This window comes from Linepithema humile, chromosome 3 (assembly GCF_040581485.1).
Source record: "Linepithema humile isolate Giens D197 chromosome 3, Lhum_UNIL_v1.0, whole genome shotgun sequence".
In the NCBI taxonomy this organism is placed as follows: domain Eukaryota; kingdom Metazoa; phylum Arthropoda; class Insecta; order Hymenoptera; family Formicidae; genus Linepithema; species Linepithema humile.
Window position 1 is genome coordinate 28,466,239 of NC_090130.1, and position 18,961 is coordinate 28,485,199.

Sequence of the window (18,961 nt, forward strand, 5' to 3'; positions counted from 1 at the left end):
CGAAATGAATTGAAATAAGCCGAATAAAAATTTCAAAATTATAGTCGTTGGTAAAATAATGATTTATATCATTGTCCGTTCTTTGTTTTTTTACTCGAAAACTTGATGTTAAATCGCGCACAAAATTGAGGCCTTTTGTCAAATCATACGGCATGTCGAGTAAATGCAATTGTTCCGTAAGTATTTCATGTAATCATATCATTTTGGATCTAAAATTTTGATATGCAAAGTGTGACAGTTTCGACCAGCTAACATAACCCTAGTTATGTCATTTTTTGTGGATTAATACATCTTGCATTAGGTTATACTTAATAGCAACAAATATAACATAAATAGTAATATAAAATTATGTTACATTATTGATGAATTGATATAGCATTAAATATGCAATACGGCACTAATTCATTACAGCAATTTTAAACACAAAATGCTGTTTGTAAATCAAAGAGCTGTTCATATTTATTGATGAATTAGTATTATGAGATAAGAATTATACTGTCAGATATATATTTTGGGAAAAAAACCTGTTTTTTTGGCTTTTGCAAAGATTTTGCATACAGTTGTTTTGCATGTTTTTAATAATTAATAAATTATTACCTAACAATCCTCCTTTTCACTTCCTTTATTTTTCAAATTATTTCTGTTTTAATAAATAATAAATAAAAAGATAAAAAGCCGTTGCTAGTTATTCATGCAGTATAATTTCTCTTAATGTACAAAGACAAACGTTTCGACCTGAAATTTTATTCTCTGACTCTCTTCTATGATTTTATTTTTTGGATACTTGGTTTCATTATTATCACGTATGTATATTAACTAATATTTTTGTAATAATCATAATTCGCGAACTAAATTACTTAACAATTACAGTGTTTTTTAAGAATAATTGCAAAACAAGGAAATCTCACTAATTTATTCCACGCCACGTAAATGTTTGCGCTTATCGTTTCGGTTTTTATGAAATTCTCCGACACTATTAAATTTTATTATGTTCAGTTTATATTGTATGACACTGAAGAAGGCCTAATCTAGGTCGAAACATTTGTCTTTGTACATTAGGAGAAATTATACTGCAGGAATAAGTAGCAACGGCTCTTTTTGCCTTTTTATTTATTATTTAATAAATTATTGGAGCCTACACTTTAATAAATATATTCTTTTTTTCCATTCTTTTCTCATTTTTTTACATTATTTTTACTTTAATAGATACAATGAAAAGTTAGATGATTACTTATTATTTTTTCTATTTACAAATCTTACATAATTTTCGACATTTTTAGTTAATTTTATATAACAAAACAGCTCAAAGTTACAAGCTACAAGTTTTATTCATCAATTATAAGATTCTTTAATATTTACTTTTTGCAATTATCTATAACTTATGAATAATTTATATCAATACTGATAAATTTATAAGATAATTTGATATTAGTATATCTTTTTTAAATACATAATTATCTGTCAGTAAGTAGGTAACTTACTTATCTACTTACCTATTTACCCAAATAAGATAAATAATTGTTCGACAAAGCTGCAAGGTGGCGACACCTCAAATAACTGTCTATAGAAATTTGAAATTGTTACGCGTCCATTTCTCATGTTAACTTCTTCTAATACGCATCGATGCTACTGAAAATGATCATGATTTTGGAAGCACAAATGGTAATTCAAATTTGCTCATTATTATCAGTTTGCGATAGTAGATTTCACAGAGTCACACGCACACACACACACGCGCGCGCACACAGCGAACGACAAACAGAACGCAGTGTACGTTGCAATAAATGCTTCAGTCTGCAATTTACCATATTTGTAAGAAATAAGTTAACCATAAACTGCAACACATTCTGTGGATACCAAATTTTATATATTTGATTATATATTAGTTTTATTATTGTAAACAAGTATTGAATATTTACTATGAAAAATGTATAATATAGGTTATAATTTAGCATAAATTATAAAATTTATGAAATATTTGATTGATTTTGCAATCTTAAGCTACAAAAATATATAATAATTATTTTATTTAAAATATTATATAAATTTTTGAAGTAAAGTAAATAGTATTAAAACAAATTCTTTTTTAGATATAGAATACTTGATTGTAAATCAAGGCAAGAATTTTGCCGGCCTTGGACCGCATTGTCTGCGAAATCAGTTTCTGCTAATAACAACATTACTGATAATTGTGAGACAATTAACGAGAGCGATGCGGTATCTCGGACACCAAAGCAACAAGATCGATTGATAGCACATTGAGAAAATTTGGAGCAAACTCGGCTGAAAGTTCCTTGCAAAAAACAGCAAAGGGATTTATCGCAGAATGCCACACAATTAAAAGTTTAGATCGCAGCAAAGGAATGAGTAGCTCGCAGAATCAATTAAGGTGAGATATTAAATTGTATTATATTTAATTATTTTAAAATATTTAGACCAATTGAATATGATTTATTTAAAGGAAATATTTATGATTATATTGATTGAATTAGGATTGTATTTTTGGGGACACACACATTCTGTAGTATTTAACACATATATTTAACGCTTAACAGGCAATACTTTTATTTCTTTAGTTAAAATTATAATTCACGTTAAACACGATTATAACAAAAGGATAAAAGAAAAAATAGAATACAAATTAAACGTATCCGATGCGGGATTTTTTATGTACACTCTCTTTTAATATTTTACTTCAATTATTTATTATTGCGAGAATAAATCGTATATGTCTGACTATCATTTACACTTGTGTGTAGTATTTATAACTGCTTGAATTACAATTGCGACGGGCGGCCAAGTGAGATAGAATTGAGGATTGTGAGCACAGATATTTCTAGTGCTACGGGCGAGGATCGGACAAAGGTGATTCTATCCACCTGCGAGTCTTCCTCCTGCCGCGAGTTTAGGAACGTCGGCGTCGATACCACCGATATTGCGCTTTCATCGAGTCGGAAGTGTTCGTGTCCGTCACGGCCGTTAACGGCAAGTCGCTGCACGCCTTTTCGCAGACGGGTGTCCTTCTGCGACGCCGCTGTCGTCGGAACCGCCGCGGACGATCACTGTCGCCGTGCGACGATCATGCAAAATGACGATCTAGCGAGCTCGCGTTGCGACAGCGGCAGGGAACTCGAGAATAACGAAGACCGGGCGACCTTTTACGACATATGGCAGGCGGACAATTTGTCGGCTGGCAGAAGCGACGACGGATATTCGGAAAGTGCGTCGAGGCTCGATAATTACGCGGAAAATCGTTCCGTATCGGGTTGCGCTTCCAATAGAGGCCAGCGTTCGCATCCGGAAAATATCGACGAGCGGATAATCGAGAGCGATGGACGTGCACGAGAGGGACGGGACGGTAAGAGTGACGTTTGTCCGGCGAATCGCGGTGTCGCTGAAAATAAGACGAGGAAGGTCGGCGAAGATGCCATGTCGAATGAGGATTTATCAAGTCTCACTTACAAAAATATAGACTCGATCAGCTGCGACGAGTATCGCATGCGAGGAGGTTGCGGCGCATGTTGCTGCGGCACGCGTGAAAAGTGGGTGAAACCGTCATTTTTGTCACGGAAAAATCGAACACAAAATTTGACTTTATTATTTATAATCTTTTCGCGAGAAAATCATACTGTCGATTAAAAAAAAGAGTAATATCAGATTGATTTTAGAGACACTTGCGGCGTTTAACAAAATTTGTAGCATACATTTTTAACAATTAAATCTGCTTTGAAGATATCGAGGTTAATTAAACATAAATGTTCTTTACAAACATGTATTGGCGTAGTGTACGGAGAAGTTTGCAAGATCACGGCTGCTGTGGAGGATCAACGCCTGGACCGAATGAATCATGTGCGTTTAGTTCAGACGCTCAGAACTGCGCCGTGCGTTGCTGTTATCATTGCCCTCAAATCTGCAAGAAAGCGGCCAGATGCGATGCGCCTTCGTGCGCGATAGATGTCCAAAGTTGCGGTGGATGTCGCGGCAGGAAACCCGGTCAGATCTGCACGGCGCCACCGAGAACTTACAATTCGCCATCACATTCCTCGCGCGGAAGATCGCCTTGCGCGCCACGCTGTCCCCTGCCATCGTCTTGTCCCGCTAGCAGTTGCGGAAGCTGTTGCAGTGGAATCTACGAGTGTGGAAGGTGTGAATTCTGCAGGGTTTTACACCCCCTCATCGTACATCTTCCTTTTGACTGATTTGAAGCTGATTCTTGCTTGTTAATTATTTCTATTCTTTAATTAAAACTGTAATCCGCTAGCTATAATACAGCTTTGGACTGTTAAAATATTAGAAATTAGATGTAAAAAAATACCGTTGTGTTCCGATTATGCTAATAGTGATTTGTCTGTACACAGGTCGCGCAGTCCGAGATGTCAGTCCACCGTTAGCAGCGGATACTGCATCAACAATGGAACAAAGTGCGGCACCGATGGAGCCTGCTGTCGGCTGAGATTGCTATGCGAGTGCCTCGGTGGCGGACTCGATTGTCGGCGATGCGGAAGAAAGGTCTACCAGGCTGAGATGCAGGTAAGTGCGATATTGTCGATGTTACAGCATTGGAAACCGAGATTGTGATCTCAACGCTATCAAATATGAAATATTTAAGCCAAAGAAAAAATTGCAAATTGCAATATTTGGATATCTAAATGGAATATTTTCACTTGCGTGAATAATAAATTGCGATGTACAAAATAGAAAGAGCCGAAAGAATTTGAGGAGGATGTTAAAAATTTGCGCGCATAATTTATGATGGGTAATTGCTTTCCAAGATCGCTTCCGGAGTGCCCTACCACAGCATTTGCTTCAGTTGCTTTTGTTGCCGAAAGCCGCTGGAACCGCTGACTTATCAGGAGAACTGCGGCGAGATTTATTGCAAACGTTAGTATCATCGAATTATAGAAAACACAGAATTTTAAGAGACATAAATTCTTAAGCTTTATACTTTTGAAATATTACGATTATCACTTTCGCGCATTTGACTCTCTTTAATCGGATAATTGCCGTTAAGTTTCGTCGGTTAATATTACCGATATTAACTGAGTTTCTTCCATAAATTGCACAGAATGTTACGTACGTAATTTTGGACCGCAAGGATACGGTTATGGCGCGGGAGCCGGCGTGCTGCAGACTCCCCTGTGAACTCGTCGATTGCCTAATATCGGCCGCATGTCCGATGATAAATCGTGAAAGCATTCAAGTACAGTTATACAACGTCCCTTTATGCGCTGGCGCATTTCTTTATGAGAGTTATAAAGTCATGCGTAAAAGAGCGTACAATTAGTGCACATTAGACGTCCGCTTTTGTGGCATCGTAATATTTTGTATGATGTTTCGTATACACGATATTTGATAGGCGCTTTTACCGAATAAATCTTGTGGCAAAGTACTCAGCGGCATTATTCATGATATTCAACCCGTTTGTTCGGCGATAAGTCGCGAAAAGGAAATAAAACGTGAACACGCAAAAGAGCGGAGTTGCGAATTAAAATAAAAACGATGGAAAAGAAATTCGCGAAAGCTGCTTTGCGCGGGGAAGAAAAAAGAATGATATATTCGGTTTATCGACTTTTTCCACCTGCGGAATTGTAAAATGACTCATTTGGAGTCAGTCGCGGAATAAACCAGACGCATGTGAGGAAAAACAAAGAGAGAGAGAGAAAAAAAGAAAGGAATTGCGAATTGCGAGGCGAGAAAAATAGAAATAGAAAAGGATTCGCGACTTAGGAGAAAGATTGAGCGTATACGGCGGCGCTTTCGGGGAGGAAGAGAATGGCAGGAAGCGTGCACGGTGGTGCGTTTGGGTTTGCAAAACAGAGAACGAGGAGGAAGACGAGAAGGAGGAGGAAAGAGTGAGTGGTTGGTTTATTGAGTCTCTTTCCGGCGCGGTGGATTGCGGAGGCAGGCGCAGGCGGAGGGGCGTTTATATAGCTTTCAGGCGCAGAAGCTTAATCTAATTTCAAATATAAATCTGTTCTCTCTCTGTATGTCGCCGCTCTCTTTCTCTCCTCGCTCTTTTCCTTTCCATCTGCCGCTGGCTGCGCCCTTCCTCTATCCGCATAGCGGCGCGCTTACATTATACCCGCCCGGCTACGAATAATGTTTTTTCGCTTTTCCCATTAACGTTACGAGACACGACGACTTGCGCAGCGTACCATATAAGCGGCGAACGTCGCTTTGTCGCGCAACGTTTTCGATATAGATACGATTATAGCGGTAATAACATGTTGGATCTGAAAGAAAGCGATACATCTCGGTATTCCCTTTTCTTTCTTTTTTTTTTTTCTCCGCGGTTCGATTCAGAAAGAGTCACCGGCTGAATGTTTGACAGGCTTCCCGCAGGAATATAGAGAACTGATATATTCTATAAAATTTATGAAAAGCGTGCTTGACATATGACCCGATTTGGAATTTCGCATCGATGTTTTTCATGGCAAGCCATAGATTTATTTATGCTCCAAGCCAGAACTAAAAAACATTCATTTTGATGCTGTTTTTTTTTTTTTACTGTATATCAGCAATTTTTACGCTTCTTGCGCGTAGCTCCTCGCGTAATTTATTCAACGCGACTTAAACATCGCGAAGATTCTTACCCGTCCGCGCAATTTTCATTGAATTTCAGCAGCTTTGCTTACATAGAGAGCTCGCGGAAATTTGTCGACGATTGCACGCGACCCGCTGAATATTTACACTACAACGTGGAACAATTCCCGATTTTTTTCACCGCGCATCGTCCGGAATTCTATGCCAATTTACCAATGTAAACCGACGTATTCAAATTTGCCCTCGGGCCGTGAGCCGACGGGACCGGGAATTTAAAAATGCTAGCTGCAATTTTTTTTGCCACCGCGGCGGCGGCGGCGGCGGCGGCGGCGATGCACCACCGCTCAGCGCATCGAAATCAGCAAAATATCTCTTTTCGTTTGACGGCCGTTCGATTCGGCCCGGGTCTTTTGTGAGCCGCGTGGCGCGCTTATTTCGAACCGGTATGAAAATCAATTATTTCGTTAATTCGTGCGTTACATTGGCTGTCACGGGGCCATCACTGTGAGCGACAGCGGCCCAAGGCGCTATTTTTCAATTCCCGATGTCGCCCCCGCCTTTCGCAAACTCGTATTTCCGTCCCGCTCTGTCGTTCCCGGCGGCCTTATCTCCATGCCGTCCTCCTCGATGCTGAGTCCGCTGCTCGGAAGCCTCCTAAGTCTCAAAATCGCTGTTTAATTCGCCGCAGATCACGATCGGCTGTTGTAGGAAATCGTTCTTATAAAACTCAACTATTATCCGGCCTTCAATTTACACGTACAATGTTTTAAAATTAAATCAATCTAATGTGCCGATCGTATCTGCCTTGATTTTGCTTGCGATTAAAAAGTTATTTTAACTTTCGAAGATATTAACGATACAAGCCTCTGCGCGAAGAAATAACTCGTGCGTTTTGATAAATTTATGTTGACTTTTGTCAATATAATCTTTAATTGATTGCACCATTCTGTATTTTGATAAAAAAACGTTCAATGACGTTTTCGAAATGATTGATCGCAATATTTGTCAGAATTTTTTACGCAAAAGGTATGAAAAAAAAAAAAAAAAAAAAAATACTTTTCAGTGCATTAAAATTATGTGAAATGTCTCGAAATTGGACGCATTTAATACTCGTGTGCGCCGAGACAACAAATATCCTTGAAATAAAAATGCCTCTCGACGGAAGATATTACATCTTCGTGCAATTCTACGTGAAATTAGGTTTTTCCACAGTTGATTTTTCAACGGTTTAATATATTTTTAACATACATACAATATTTATTCATATTTCATGCACAAAAGTTCCTTTAATACGGTTGCTCCATATGTAAAAGTTACTTTAATTTATTGCAATGCGTCTGACTGCTCCTAATTAACGTACAGCGCGAATAAAACACGGTACGGTTGATGCGTGATACGAGTTTCGGTCTCTACATCGTCGTTTCGCGAAGCGAGTGTATAATTAATTACCAACATTTGGACATGCGCGTAACAGCAATGAAATCGCGACGTCAACGATTTGTGAGAGAGCCCGCGATATGCCGGATGGTATATAACGTTTGAAATTAATATCGTCTCATTTGTCAAAGTACGATACATCGTCTCTCGCCGTCTGACGGAGAGTACCTTTTTTCGGCAGGGCGGGGGGGCGCATCGAACAAACGCCCTACCCCAAAACGGGCCCCCCAAACGTTGTCACAACATACCTACGGCGACGAGGCGTTCTGTCGATGTGTTAAAAGCTGCGCGATATTAATAGCGTGTTATGAATTAGCCATTTTTGTGTGAAGCGGCAGGTAGGCCGTCGGATTCCCATGATACGTTTTCAATTGGCAGGGAAGCGAGTTTCGGGTCTTATAAAATCGGTGTGACGCAAATGTGCGCGCGCAATTTACTAAAAAAAAAAAAAGGCAACATCACTTTGCACAATGTTTCCGAAAAAAAAATCTAATTCGTTTGTTTGAATTAGGTAATATTTTGCGGCTTCTCAGCTCGCATCGGTATTTTTATCTAATTGTCAAGCGCTATATTTGTTACTGGGTTCAAAATAAGCCAGATATATGTATTATTTATCGCAGTCCGTCGCGCGCGTTTAAGTACAGCGAAGCCTGAATCGTGTGAAATGGCAGATGTCGTCTGCTTTGCGGTTGCAAAAGTGAATAAAGCGTTGACCAGATCTCGTAGGACGAACGTTTAACGGAGCGTGGCGTTGATCTTATTCCGCGTGTCTAATTGCTTGACGCGTGGACGCTACCGTAAAGAATCTCCCGCGTGCATTTCGAATACATTGCAGTCCATTCGGGGTGACGTCAAAGGGGTGGCGGATCATCTCTTAGATGACGCTTGTCGAATCGGGCGGTATTTAAATCGAATTAATAACGAACTCAGGGAGAGATGCGCGCCCGTCTTTGTTACATTAATTTATTCAACACATCGGTCTATATATAAAAAAAAAAAAGCAACTGATCAAACGAGATAAATGGCCTAAAAAAATTTCTTACGCGAGGAATATCGCGACAGTTTCGGGAGTTAAATTCGGAAACGAAGGATTAAAGAGAGAAATCTTCCTGATCACAAAATCGGCGCGGATTCATCGATACATATTTGTGCGGGCATCGCTCGGAAAAGCTGTCCCCGTCTCGTCATCCGTGAAGCGATCGCGAGCAATACGGTATAATAACAAAAACATTAATAATAATACGTCGAAGCACGCGAGGCGCGCGAGGTCCCGATGCGTACAGCGTGCACGCGTTTAATTTGCATGGTATAAATCGTGTTTCCGGTCGAGCACGCAACGCAAACACGCGTTACGCTTACGCTCTCTCGGTCCCTCCTCGGCCCCGACGAGAGAAAGAGCGTCGGCTCTCTCGCGTCGCGTCGCACATTGTGACCCCGCTAATTTATGATTCGATAAATAAATCAGCGCCGTTTCGTCCCCCCTTCGTGTGCCCCCCCCCCTCCCCTCATTGTTGTGCTACTCGCTCGCGCACACTTGTAAGATGATTTCGGGGGTTACGCCCAGTTGAACCATCGCACGGTCGCCAACGTCGGGGTCACCGGAGCGGCAGATCGGTCCTGCCTTCGTTTATCGAAACTCTTCCCGCGTTCGGAGAGCGCTGGGCAAGGCCGAGCGCGGAGCGTCCCCTCGCGGCCTCTCGCGCGGTGTTTCTGATTTCGTTACATTTCATGATCCGCATGCGGAATCATGAATATTCATAGAGCGCGCTGCACGCGTCGCTAAGTTTCGATATGTGCAAATTGTAAGGTAACAAATCAGTTGATTTTCAAATCATAAGCGCCGCGATATATGAAGATATCATTCAAATCTCGTAGTTTAGCATCATCGATGTCGATGATTTTCGTCTCGATAATATTTCCGGCGATTAATACCGCTCGTTGCGCTCGAGCCCGCCGTCTCGAGAATTGTATAATAACTTCAATCCGACTCCCCGTCTTTTCCCCATGATTTTTTTTTTTCCCTGAAAAATACGAGGTACGTATTAACTCTTATTTTTTCCGCAACACCAAACTTCGATCTTCTCAGCGGATTTAGATTCGTTTAGCGGATCGCAAGTACGACGCTGCGATCTTGAAAATGTTTCACCTCGCAGAGAGACTGTTGGGCGAACGCTCGTTCATCATATCGCAATCCAAAATTTACGAGCGGACCCGGGCGGGGCCGCGCTATGGCTTTGGGTGCGGACCCATTTCCCTCCGCGTTTTTATTATTTTCTGATAGCGTGTTTACGAGGACGGATGAATGGAACCGTATTTTATGGGACAAGTATGGGTTTTAGATTAGGTTTCACGTTAGGCTGACGCTTTTGCGAAATACATTTAGCAGCAGTCTCTCTATGATCTGCGGAATATCACTTCCTTAATGATTTATTTTCTAACCGTTCGATAAACCTACATCGATCCGGGATATCGAAATGATTACTGTTACTCCCTATTTTACATCCGCGATATGCGCTATAATTTATCGATTGCGTAAGAATTGCGTTTCAAATAGGAAATAACATCGTGAGTTTTAATTATGCTTGTTTCGAAACTGCGCTTTATAATGGAATTAACTTTTTCTGTTTAAAATTATTTTTTTTAATTTTTTGTCTTCTACAGTAATTATTACCTTTAAATAATTATCGCTTTTTTTTTTGGTTCTGTCTCTAGTGTAATAAAATGTGTAATTATGTGCGCTTTAGAAAAAATACGCGATTTTTCCGAGCGCTCGCACAATTAACACATGTACAAAACATTTTTTTAACCATGAATGGGTATAATCTATGGGAGCATAATGGTAATGCGAAATTATTACCTGACTGGTTTGCCGGTAAGCGGAAATAGCCCGGTAAACTGGTAACGGATACACGTCGGCAGTCGTTGCGAGAAAAAGGGGTTGCGCGGAAGGCTACAAACAGAAAGAGAGCGAGAGAGAGAGAGAGAGAGAGCGAGGGGGGGAAAGAGGGAACGAAAGAGAGAAGTAAAATAAAATCAGAACGGTGTCATATGCGCCTGCTTGCATGATAAATGTAGCGATTTAAAATCGAAATTTCTCTTTTCGTGTGCACGACGAGCTCCGACGTTTGACTAATGGTCTCGCATTAACTATTGGAGCATTAATAGAACGGCGCGCGGAAATTTTGAAAAATACATTCGCCCCGACAAGAGAGATTAATATTTTGTAGCTCTATCTGCTTCGCTGCACTGTATACCGCGCGCGCTGTGCGGCCCACGCGGACCCGTGTCGGCTCCCCCCTTCCCCCCCCCGCTAATGATAACCGTCCACAGGCCGGTCCAGGCGTTTTATCTACTTTCTTGCGCAGTCCGTCCGGTAATTTCTTGCCTAATAACCGGGAAAATGATGCCTTTATGAGACAAATATATATCGTGTAATTTTGCGATGTAAATACAGCGGCGTGGCTGTCGAAATAAGCGAGAATCTTTGGACGGTGAAGCGCATGAGTGGTCGAGGATCAGAAATATATATTCGGATGATGAGATACGAGGGAAGTGTGCGATTAAAGAGTAAAAATGTGATGGTTACCGAGGAGCGCTTCAGCGTTGACAGTTCACACTCGAAAGCCAACCCTTCCTCAGGTATCCGAAACCTATTCGACAAAAGTGGAGGAAAGTGTCGGGCGAGACGGCGAGACCACCCGTACGAAACAAGAGCGAGTTGACACCTAGGGTATCTATTTGGGCCAGCCTATTGTCGGGGCAGCAGGAGGGGCGGGTTTCAGGGTCGGGATGGACTGTGCTTTACCGACCGTGAAATATTCCTATTCTTTAAGCAATAATAGTTGCTGTGTTCTCTCTCTCTCTCTGTCTCTCTTTCTCTCGTTCTTTCTCGGGCTGTCGCACTCTTTTATACCGCACAAAGCGTGGTGAAGCCATGAAATGCAAGCTGCCGTGATTACGAAGGAATCGCGCTTCAGTGAATTGGGAAGAAGATGCCGTCCGGTTTTCGCTGGCGATTACAATTTCGAACATTCGAATAACGCGCAATACACGTATTTGTAATGTTTGGAAAAATGAGGAAGCATATAAGACAAATCATTTCGATTAGTTCATAAAGCTCGGGGAAATATAAAAATAGAATAGTTTTACAAGTCGCTATAAAATACATCTTCACGAAATTGGGAGGAAAAATTCGCGATGCGTAACTCTCTCTCATCGGATATTAAAACGAAAGTGAAACAGAAACTTCCGCCATTCGTAGGGGTGAAAAGCAGAGCGGCAGGTTCGGTCGATGCGGCGAGGGGGGGATAAAAGGAGGAGGAGGAGGAGGAGGAGAGAGGAAAAATGGTGAGGCAGATGGATGCGGAGAAGCGCGAGCGCGGATGGAGATTCCCCATGACAGAGAATGATAATAATCCGTCGAGCGTTTTCTTTCATTTCGCTTTATTATCATATTATTAAAAAAATCCCCGTGAAATGTTATTAAAATCGCTTAAACGTCGCGTGCCGCGTGCGGGCGCGGCCAACCATTGTCCTCTAATTTAATAATATTAAGCGCGAACTTTTCGGGGGTTAACCCGGGTAACGCGGGATGAGATCGCCGATGTGTCTCTCCCCCTCGTCGTATTATCCAAATCGGATTCGTATGACTCCGCTCTCCTTACACCGTGACCGTTTTTAGGGCGATATCATCCCTCTTTATCGTCGGCGTCGCGCCGCGCCAGCCGTCGAGCAAATATTTTTCCGCGAATTGTTCGCGAAATTAAATCGCGAGTTTAATATGCGCAATTACGAAAATGCTGTAAAATCAAAATCAAAATGTTTCAACGTAACGTGGGATGGGATGAAATGTAACATGTATGGTGCGTACATATGAAACGAGTTACTCGAAGTTTAATGCCGTAGCACATTAATAATGGATAGTTACTGTAATTATAGCGGGAATACAGTACCTTGATTTTCGAAAGTTGCGCCGACAGAGATTTATCTTGTCGCGCGTTTGTAATTTATACGCCGGCGAACTTTAATCTTTCCCGCTCGCTCTACATTTTATTTTCAACTTATTCAATTTTGCGATTGTGACTAATCGTCTAAAATTGGGAGAAACTTTGCCGCAATAGTAGACTTTTTTTTTTACAACGAAGCTGCAATATTTTACTTCCGCATCGATATCTTTGTAAATAATCGATTAAATGTAACGCGTCATCTTGCAGCGCTTGTCATTCTTCCAATGGTTACGAAATTTTCATCGCCAGCTGTTGGGCAAAATCGAGCTGGTAGATCGATCGACGCGTCTGGGAAGAGCTCGGACGAATAATAACGCGCAACTATAACGTCGGCGCGAAGTAGAACGAATCAACGTCATTAGCGACGTCATCTACTATCGAGCGCGTCGGAATGTGCAGTCAAACGAATCGTTTGGTGCATTTGCCAGCCTAATGGCACACGGATCTTACCTTTTCCTAACCGACAAAGCACGTGTACACTTAAAGTGCGAATTCACGGTCGCGTTTTGCATATACACGTATCCCTCTATTAAAGCCATATTTTCCGGCAAATTTAAGCGAATCCTAAATGCAAAGTCCTTCAGGCTCCGACTTGTTTACAATTGCAATCGATTCCTCACGTTCTACGCTTAGTTTTCTTTTCCATTCAGTTGCTTTTCTAATATCTATATTATTATTACTAAATTATTTTAGGACTTCTTTTCAAGGCAATGGAATTTTTTTAAACTTAATATTTAATTTGCAGTGTTTCTTGAAATTCAACATCTTCACGAATGTCGGATAAAATTTATTTTTTTTTCTAAGAATCTCTAAAAATCGAGATTATAAATATTATTACAAACATTATTTAACGTGCTGCAAAAAACTTGCGTAAAATGTCACATATTCAAGTGCCACAACAAAAATTATTTCCACTTTTCTTAAATTGTTTGTCTCTAAACTATCGTCTGATGATTACGTAGCATCCTTATGAAAAATAAGTTTACAGTTACTGGAATTTTTTGTCGATAAAGTTTTAAAGTGTGTTATTTAAAAAGTGTAGCTCTCTTCATACGCGGTATAATTTAGTTAAATAGGGCTAGGACGTTGCGAGGCGTCCCATTCTGGCAGAATGGACTGACGTAACGAGACGAAAGTGGATGACAGATCGTTCCTCTGTCACGCGAATAGGCGTGCAATGATTGATTATCGGAGGACCTACGCGCGCCGTCGTTTGATTCGCGCCTATAGATACGTCGCGCCTTTATGTCAACTCTCGCTACGGATGCGGCATACGAATTTTTGCTGCCGCAGGGTTACCGGTCCTTTGTGAAACATCACGAGCCATCGCGCAATTTTTTATTGCTCGAACCACTTTAATCGAGCAGCAGAGGCGTGAATTCTCTCGAAATATTTCGCGGTTTAAATTTCCGGTCGGGATATTTTAATTTTTTTAAATATCCTTTATAGATGTCCTTTAGATTCGGCAAAATCGATCAATTTTTCACCAAACGTTTACATACATTAGCCCAAATGTTACACGTGCGCGCTGCATACATATATATATATATATTTTTTTATACATTTTTAAAACGTAAGAATATTTTCTAAATATATTTTCAAGATAACTAAAACTAAGATTGATTTTTTTCACTCGCTCAAAAGCAACTGATGTATACGAATAAACGGCAACGGTCGCAATCGGTGGGAAAGCAACAACGAAATAACAAATAATCGGGTGGAAATCGGCGAGTCACATCCGCAGGATCCACGATCATTTTCACAGCGTGATCCTCCGTCGCGTCGTGCGACGCGATTGAATCAATCGGAGGGAGAATTCTGGCGTGCGCGCAAGGGGTGCGTGTCGCCCTCCGTCCGATAAAGGGACGCGATTTTACGCCTCTCTATCTAGCATCCGCACTGTCTATTCCTTTTGCTCCGAAAGCCGACAATTAGTCTCCTGCTTATGTCTGTGATTAATGGATATCCACGAGCACGATGACGACGGGCGTGTGTGTTCCAATAGCGTATAAAGAGAGAGAGAGAGAAAGTCGGGTTGAAAGGGAGAGAGAGTTGCGAGTGGCGATGATATTCCATTAGTGGCTGCTATATTCATCACGCGACAATGCGTGAAGTTCTTATGACGTTGCACGCGGTCACCAGCAGTTCAGTAATAGTTTCGTGTCATGGCGTGATTTCCCCTCACAATTTGCGATGACGTGATTTTTGCTTGGCAATAAATTATAAAAGTTATAATAAAGTGGAAAGAAATGTAGGTTGAATGTAAAATAAACAATTTGTTGAAAATTTTTAAATATATAAATATGTAAATATTGTACTCTGCATCTGTAAAGTGCCTAAATTTTAAAGCGGTCAAGAACACGTTACTTATTTTTACGGAGAATGAATTAAGAGGAAATTTCGGAAATAGTTAAGATCTCCGTTATTTGATATTTCACAATTTTCGGTATTTCAATTATGCCTGATCTGAAAAATCCTAATGCATTCTAAATCGCTCTCTTGTTTGCACATATCGCCATAAATCGATAAAATTTCTTTATGTACTTATAGTCGCATGAAACGGTGTACAAACTCTGACAAGGGTTGGGCGTCGTAGATAGCGCAAATATTTTCGTATGCATATACGCAAATATAATCGCGCCTTCGGTAAGGGACGTCTGTCACAAAAGAGCGTATCACGAGAGCTGACACTACCGCGTCTCTAAGCAAACATGTAGTCGCAGCGCGGCTTTTTTTTCTGCGACACGCGGTTACACGGCGAGCACATATATGCAAAGACAATATTTTGAATGTATAATGAACGGTGCATGCGAGTGGCTCGTATACTGACAGAAAGTCCAAGGTTTGGCTTGTCAATGCCGCAAAAGTCTATTTCCATATTTTGCATTCACGCAACAGCCATTTACAACAACAGTTTTCGCCCAACGTTGCGCTACGTACGTGTCTTCGTATGTGTTTAACGCAAAACGACAAGCTACGTTGTAAACGTAGCGCACGTATAACCCGGACTGTATTATTTTTCGTGTTCGATGTCGAGGCAAGAAGTCTAATTTCCTCGGCGCCGAAAATAAATATGTGGCGGAAAAAGGGGAAAAACATATTTCGCAATTAATGAACGAAATTAATAGGAGCTGTCATAGGAATACGTTGCGTTGCGCTGTATTAATTAAAATGCGATACATGGATATCGCGCGCGCTCCCATACATACATTTGGCTTTCATAATTATAATCGTACTACGAGAAAGATACATAACTTGCGTGATTATGCATGTAAATTAATTATACAGCTCCATTATACATTGTGCGATACGTAATATAATTGCATGCATACATTCATATATTGCGATATATTATTAACAAGAAATTCTAAATCTCTCACATTTGTTATGTACAAATATGTGCATACTTGTACAATTAGCACAAAAGAATCAACTTCCGCAGTTTTTCACTTTTTTACTTCTTTAATTTCAGTATTTTCCTTCTCTTTTCGCTTCTTTTTTAACCATTCTTTGACTATTTGTCTGATCACGTTACAGTGAATAAAAAACAAAAAATGTACTGCTATTGCTCCCATTAACACAGAGATTGCGATCTTTAGCACTCTTATCACAGATATTCTTTTGTCTTGTCTATCAATATTAAATCAATATTAATCTTTTGTCTATCAATATTAAAATTTATTGCATTTATTGCAATTAAAAAATACGGAAGTGTGATGTTTAAATTTTTCCAGAATTTTTGATTGTCAAATTTACGATATATAAAAATGAGTTGGTGATAAATAATATTTAAATAAAAATTAAATCGATTATTCAAAACGACAGATTTTATCGCGACACTTGAGATTTTCATAGTCAATGGCGGATTCCGAGACTTCAGAATACAGTTCTTAAGAACGGTTGCTCGAGCCGAGTTTTCAGGAAATATCGCGATCGAATCGTAGATCACATTTAGGTCAACAACTCCGTGACAGCTACTTAAAGCGTGCGGTTTCCCAAAGGACTATTTGGCCAGATTAGCCCGCGTAAGTGTGCTCTAATCCTGTTAAAATGTTTGCCAACCAAGGGAGGCTGGAAGTACGGGGCTCTGAATTGTGCTTCTCTTGTGTCCGGATATACACGATGTTCGTTTATATTTGCACAGCTTGGTCAAACATTGAAGTGTGCCTTTTAGTAACCCCGGACGCCTCCGGCAAAAACGCGGGTACGCGGTTATGGGGATTATATTCGGCGCGCACGGTGAAGATTTAAGATCGTTAAATCTGTGTGCCCCGGGTTCATTTAAAAGGCGTATCGCCAGGAAAAAAAAAAAAAAAAAAAAAACCGGTACAATCGACGAGACATTGAAATTTAACGTTGGATTATATCATATAATGATATCATATGCGTAAACGTCAACGTAATCGATTACACGCGGAAGCAATATTTAATTGGACAATAATGATGTGAGCGATAATGTAAGAGCAGCGCAAATTAGCAACGCTGCGGTTGCGGTTTTGCGCCAGCCATATGTGTCAAATTACGGCGTATCGAGTATAAACGGAAACGTTAAACTAGACTGCGGACTGTTAAAAATAATGACGTTTACTAAAATTATGAATATAATTAGGAAATGTCCCGTTCACGAAAAAATGTGCGCATTTCTTAAAAATAAATTATAAGTTTGTGAGGTTCGAGCCAAAAAGTTCAAACAGCACTGATTGCGATAGGAATGAGTAATTGCGGTAGCCGTAGTGTCTTTTGCAATTGTAGTCCCAAATATCGCACACTTCTCTCAGTCTGCTTCGAATCAAATTTGAATAAACATATGAAATGAAAAATGAAGTATAAAATAATTCAGTGAAATATAGGAATAGAGGATAATTCGGCTGAAAAACTCTTATCCGCTAAAAGAGCAAAGAAAGATGATCCCAGCGCGTATGAATGCATGAACGCATAAGGCTCTTATGTCAATCTGGATGAACGATTCGACGAATTCTTTACGAAAAAAAAAGTCTCAGATGTATTACGCATCTCTTTTACGCGTGTATCGCTTGTATTATCCCTATTTGCGCGTTAATTCGGTGTTCGAGGAGGAAGCAGAGCGGGGAGCGAATTATACGACATACGTAATGACGGAGCAATGCGTCATAATAAAATCCTCGATCTCGTGTCAGGAGTGCGCGCTATTGCACGGCCGGCCATTATGCCGATTCTATTATGCCGGTATTATTGCCGGTCACCCCGGAGGAGAGTTGACTGATGACGCGCGCTGGGTCTTCGCAACAATGCTTTAACAGCCGTGCGATAGTTTGCCATTGAAAAATCTACGAAGAAAAAAAGAGAGAGAGAGAAAAAGGCGTCGGGAAAATAGAGAGAGAGGGAGAGAGAGAGACTGCTGAAAGTGGGCGGTATAATCCGGCCGTTTCTGAAAACGGGGAAAAAATGGTTAGGGGTGAGTTCGGTTGGAAGCGGAGTCGGACGTTTTTTTTTTTTTTCGGCGCGCGCGTCGCTTTTTTCGAGAGAAATGGGGTAAAACCGGGCGCGACCGCGTCAGTCGATCTCATTGTCGGGGACTTGATTTTGCGACCATTATTAGCGCCGAGGTGCGCGATTGTCAGCCTCGCCGCAAATATGGGAAATTTATCCGCAGAACTTGCCTCCTTTTATCCGCCAGTTCTTTTTTTCATACTTCGAGAGAGCCCGGTTGTTTCTGAATGTCTTTTTAAATCTGGCGTTTGTCCAGAGGGTCTTTAATAACAATGCAGACGCGTGTATATAGGTACGTCTGTATAATATTCGAGCAGAAGTTAAACTATTACTCGGTGAGCAATATTGCCATAATTCGTGCAATTAATTTTATCGTACATTACGATATATTATAAAAGATAATCAAGGTGCAAATTAAATTAAATGAATGAAGTATCATAAGTTTTAATTGTAACTGTTTATATGCGCAGTACAAATTGCGATAATGCGACTGTGAACAAGGCGAT

The 18,961-nt window shown here is 40.5% G+C and overlaps 1 protein-coding gene across 1 annotated transcript; it reads left to right on the forward strand.

Moving 5' to 3' along the window:
- Positions 1 to 43: 43 nt before the first annotated feature.
- LOC105676707 (uncharacterized) lies at positions 44 to 9,515 on the forward strand. Its single transcript, XM_067351423.1, has 7 exons — positions 44 to 176; positions 2,091 to 2,389; positions 2,760 to 3,542; positions 3,785 to 4,144; positions 4,359 to 4,530; positions 4,773 to 4,881; positions 5,066 to 9,515. The coding sequence occupies exons 2-7, from the start codon at positions 2,364 to 2,366 to the stop codon at positions 5,140 to 5,142; spliced, it is 1,527 nt and encodes a 508-aa protein (XP_067207524.1). The 5' UTR covers positions 44 to 176; positions 2,091 to 2,363; the 3' UTR covers positions 5,143 to 9,515.
- Positions 9,516 to 18,961: the final 9,446 nt, after the last annotated feature.

Coding starts and splice junctions, on each gene's coding strand:
- LOC105676707 (XM_067351423.1), top strand. CDS start 2,364: ATGAGTAGCTCGCAGAATCAATTAAG. Junction 3,543..3,784: donor TGCTGCGGCACGCGTGAAAA/GTGGGTGAAACC, acceptor GTATTGGCGTAG/TGTACGGAGAAGTTTGCAAG. Junction 4,531..4,772: donor TCTACCAGGCTGAGATGCAG/GTAAGTGCGATA, acceptor TTGCTTTCCAAG/ATCGCTTCCGGAGTGCCCTA.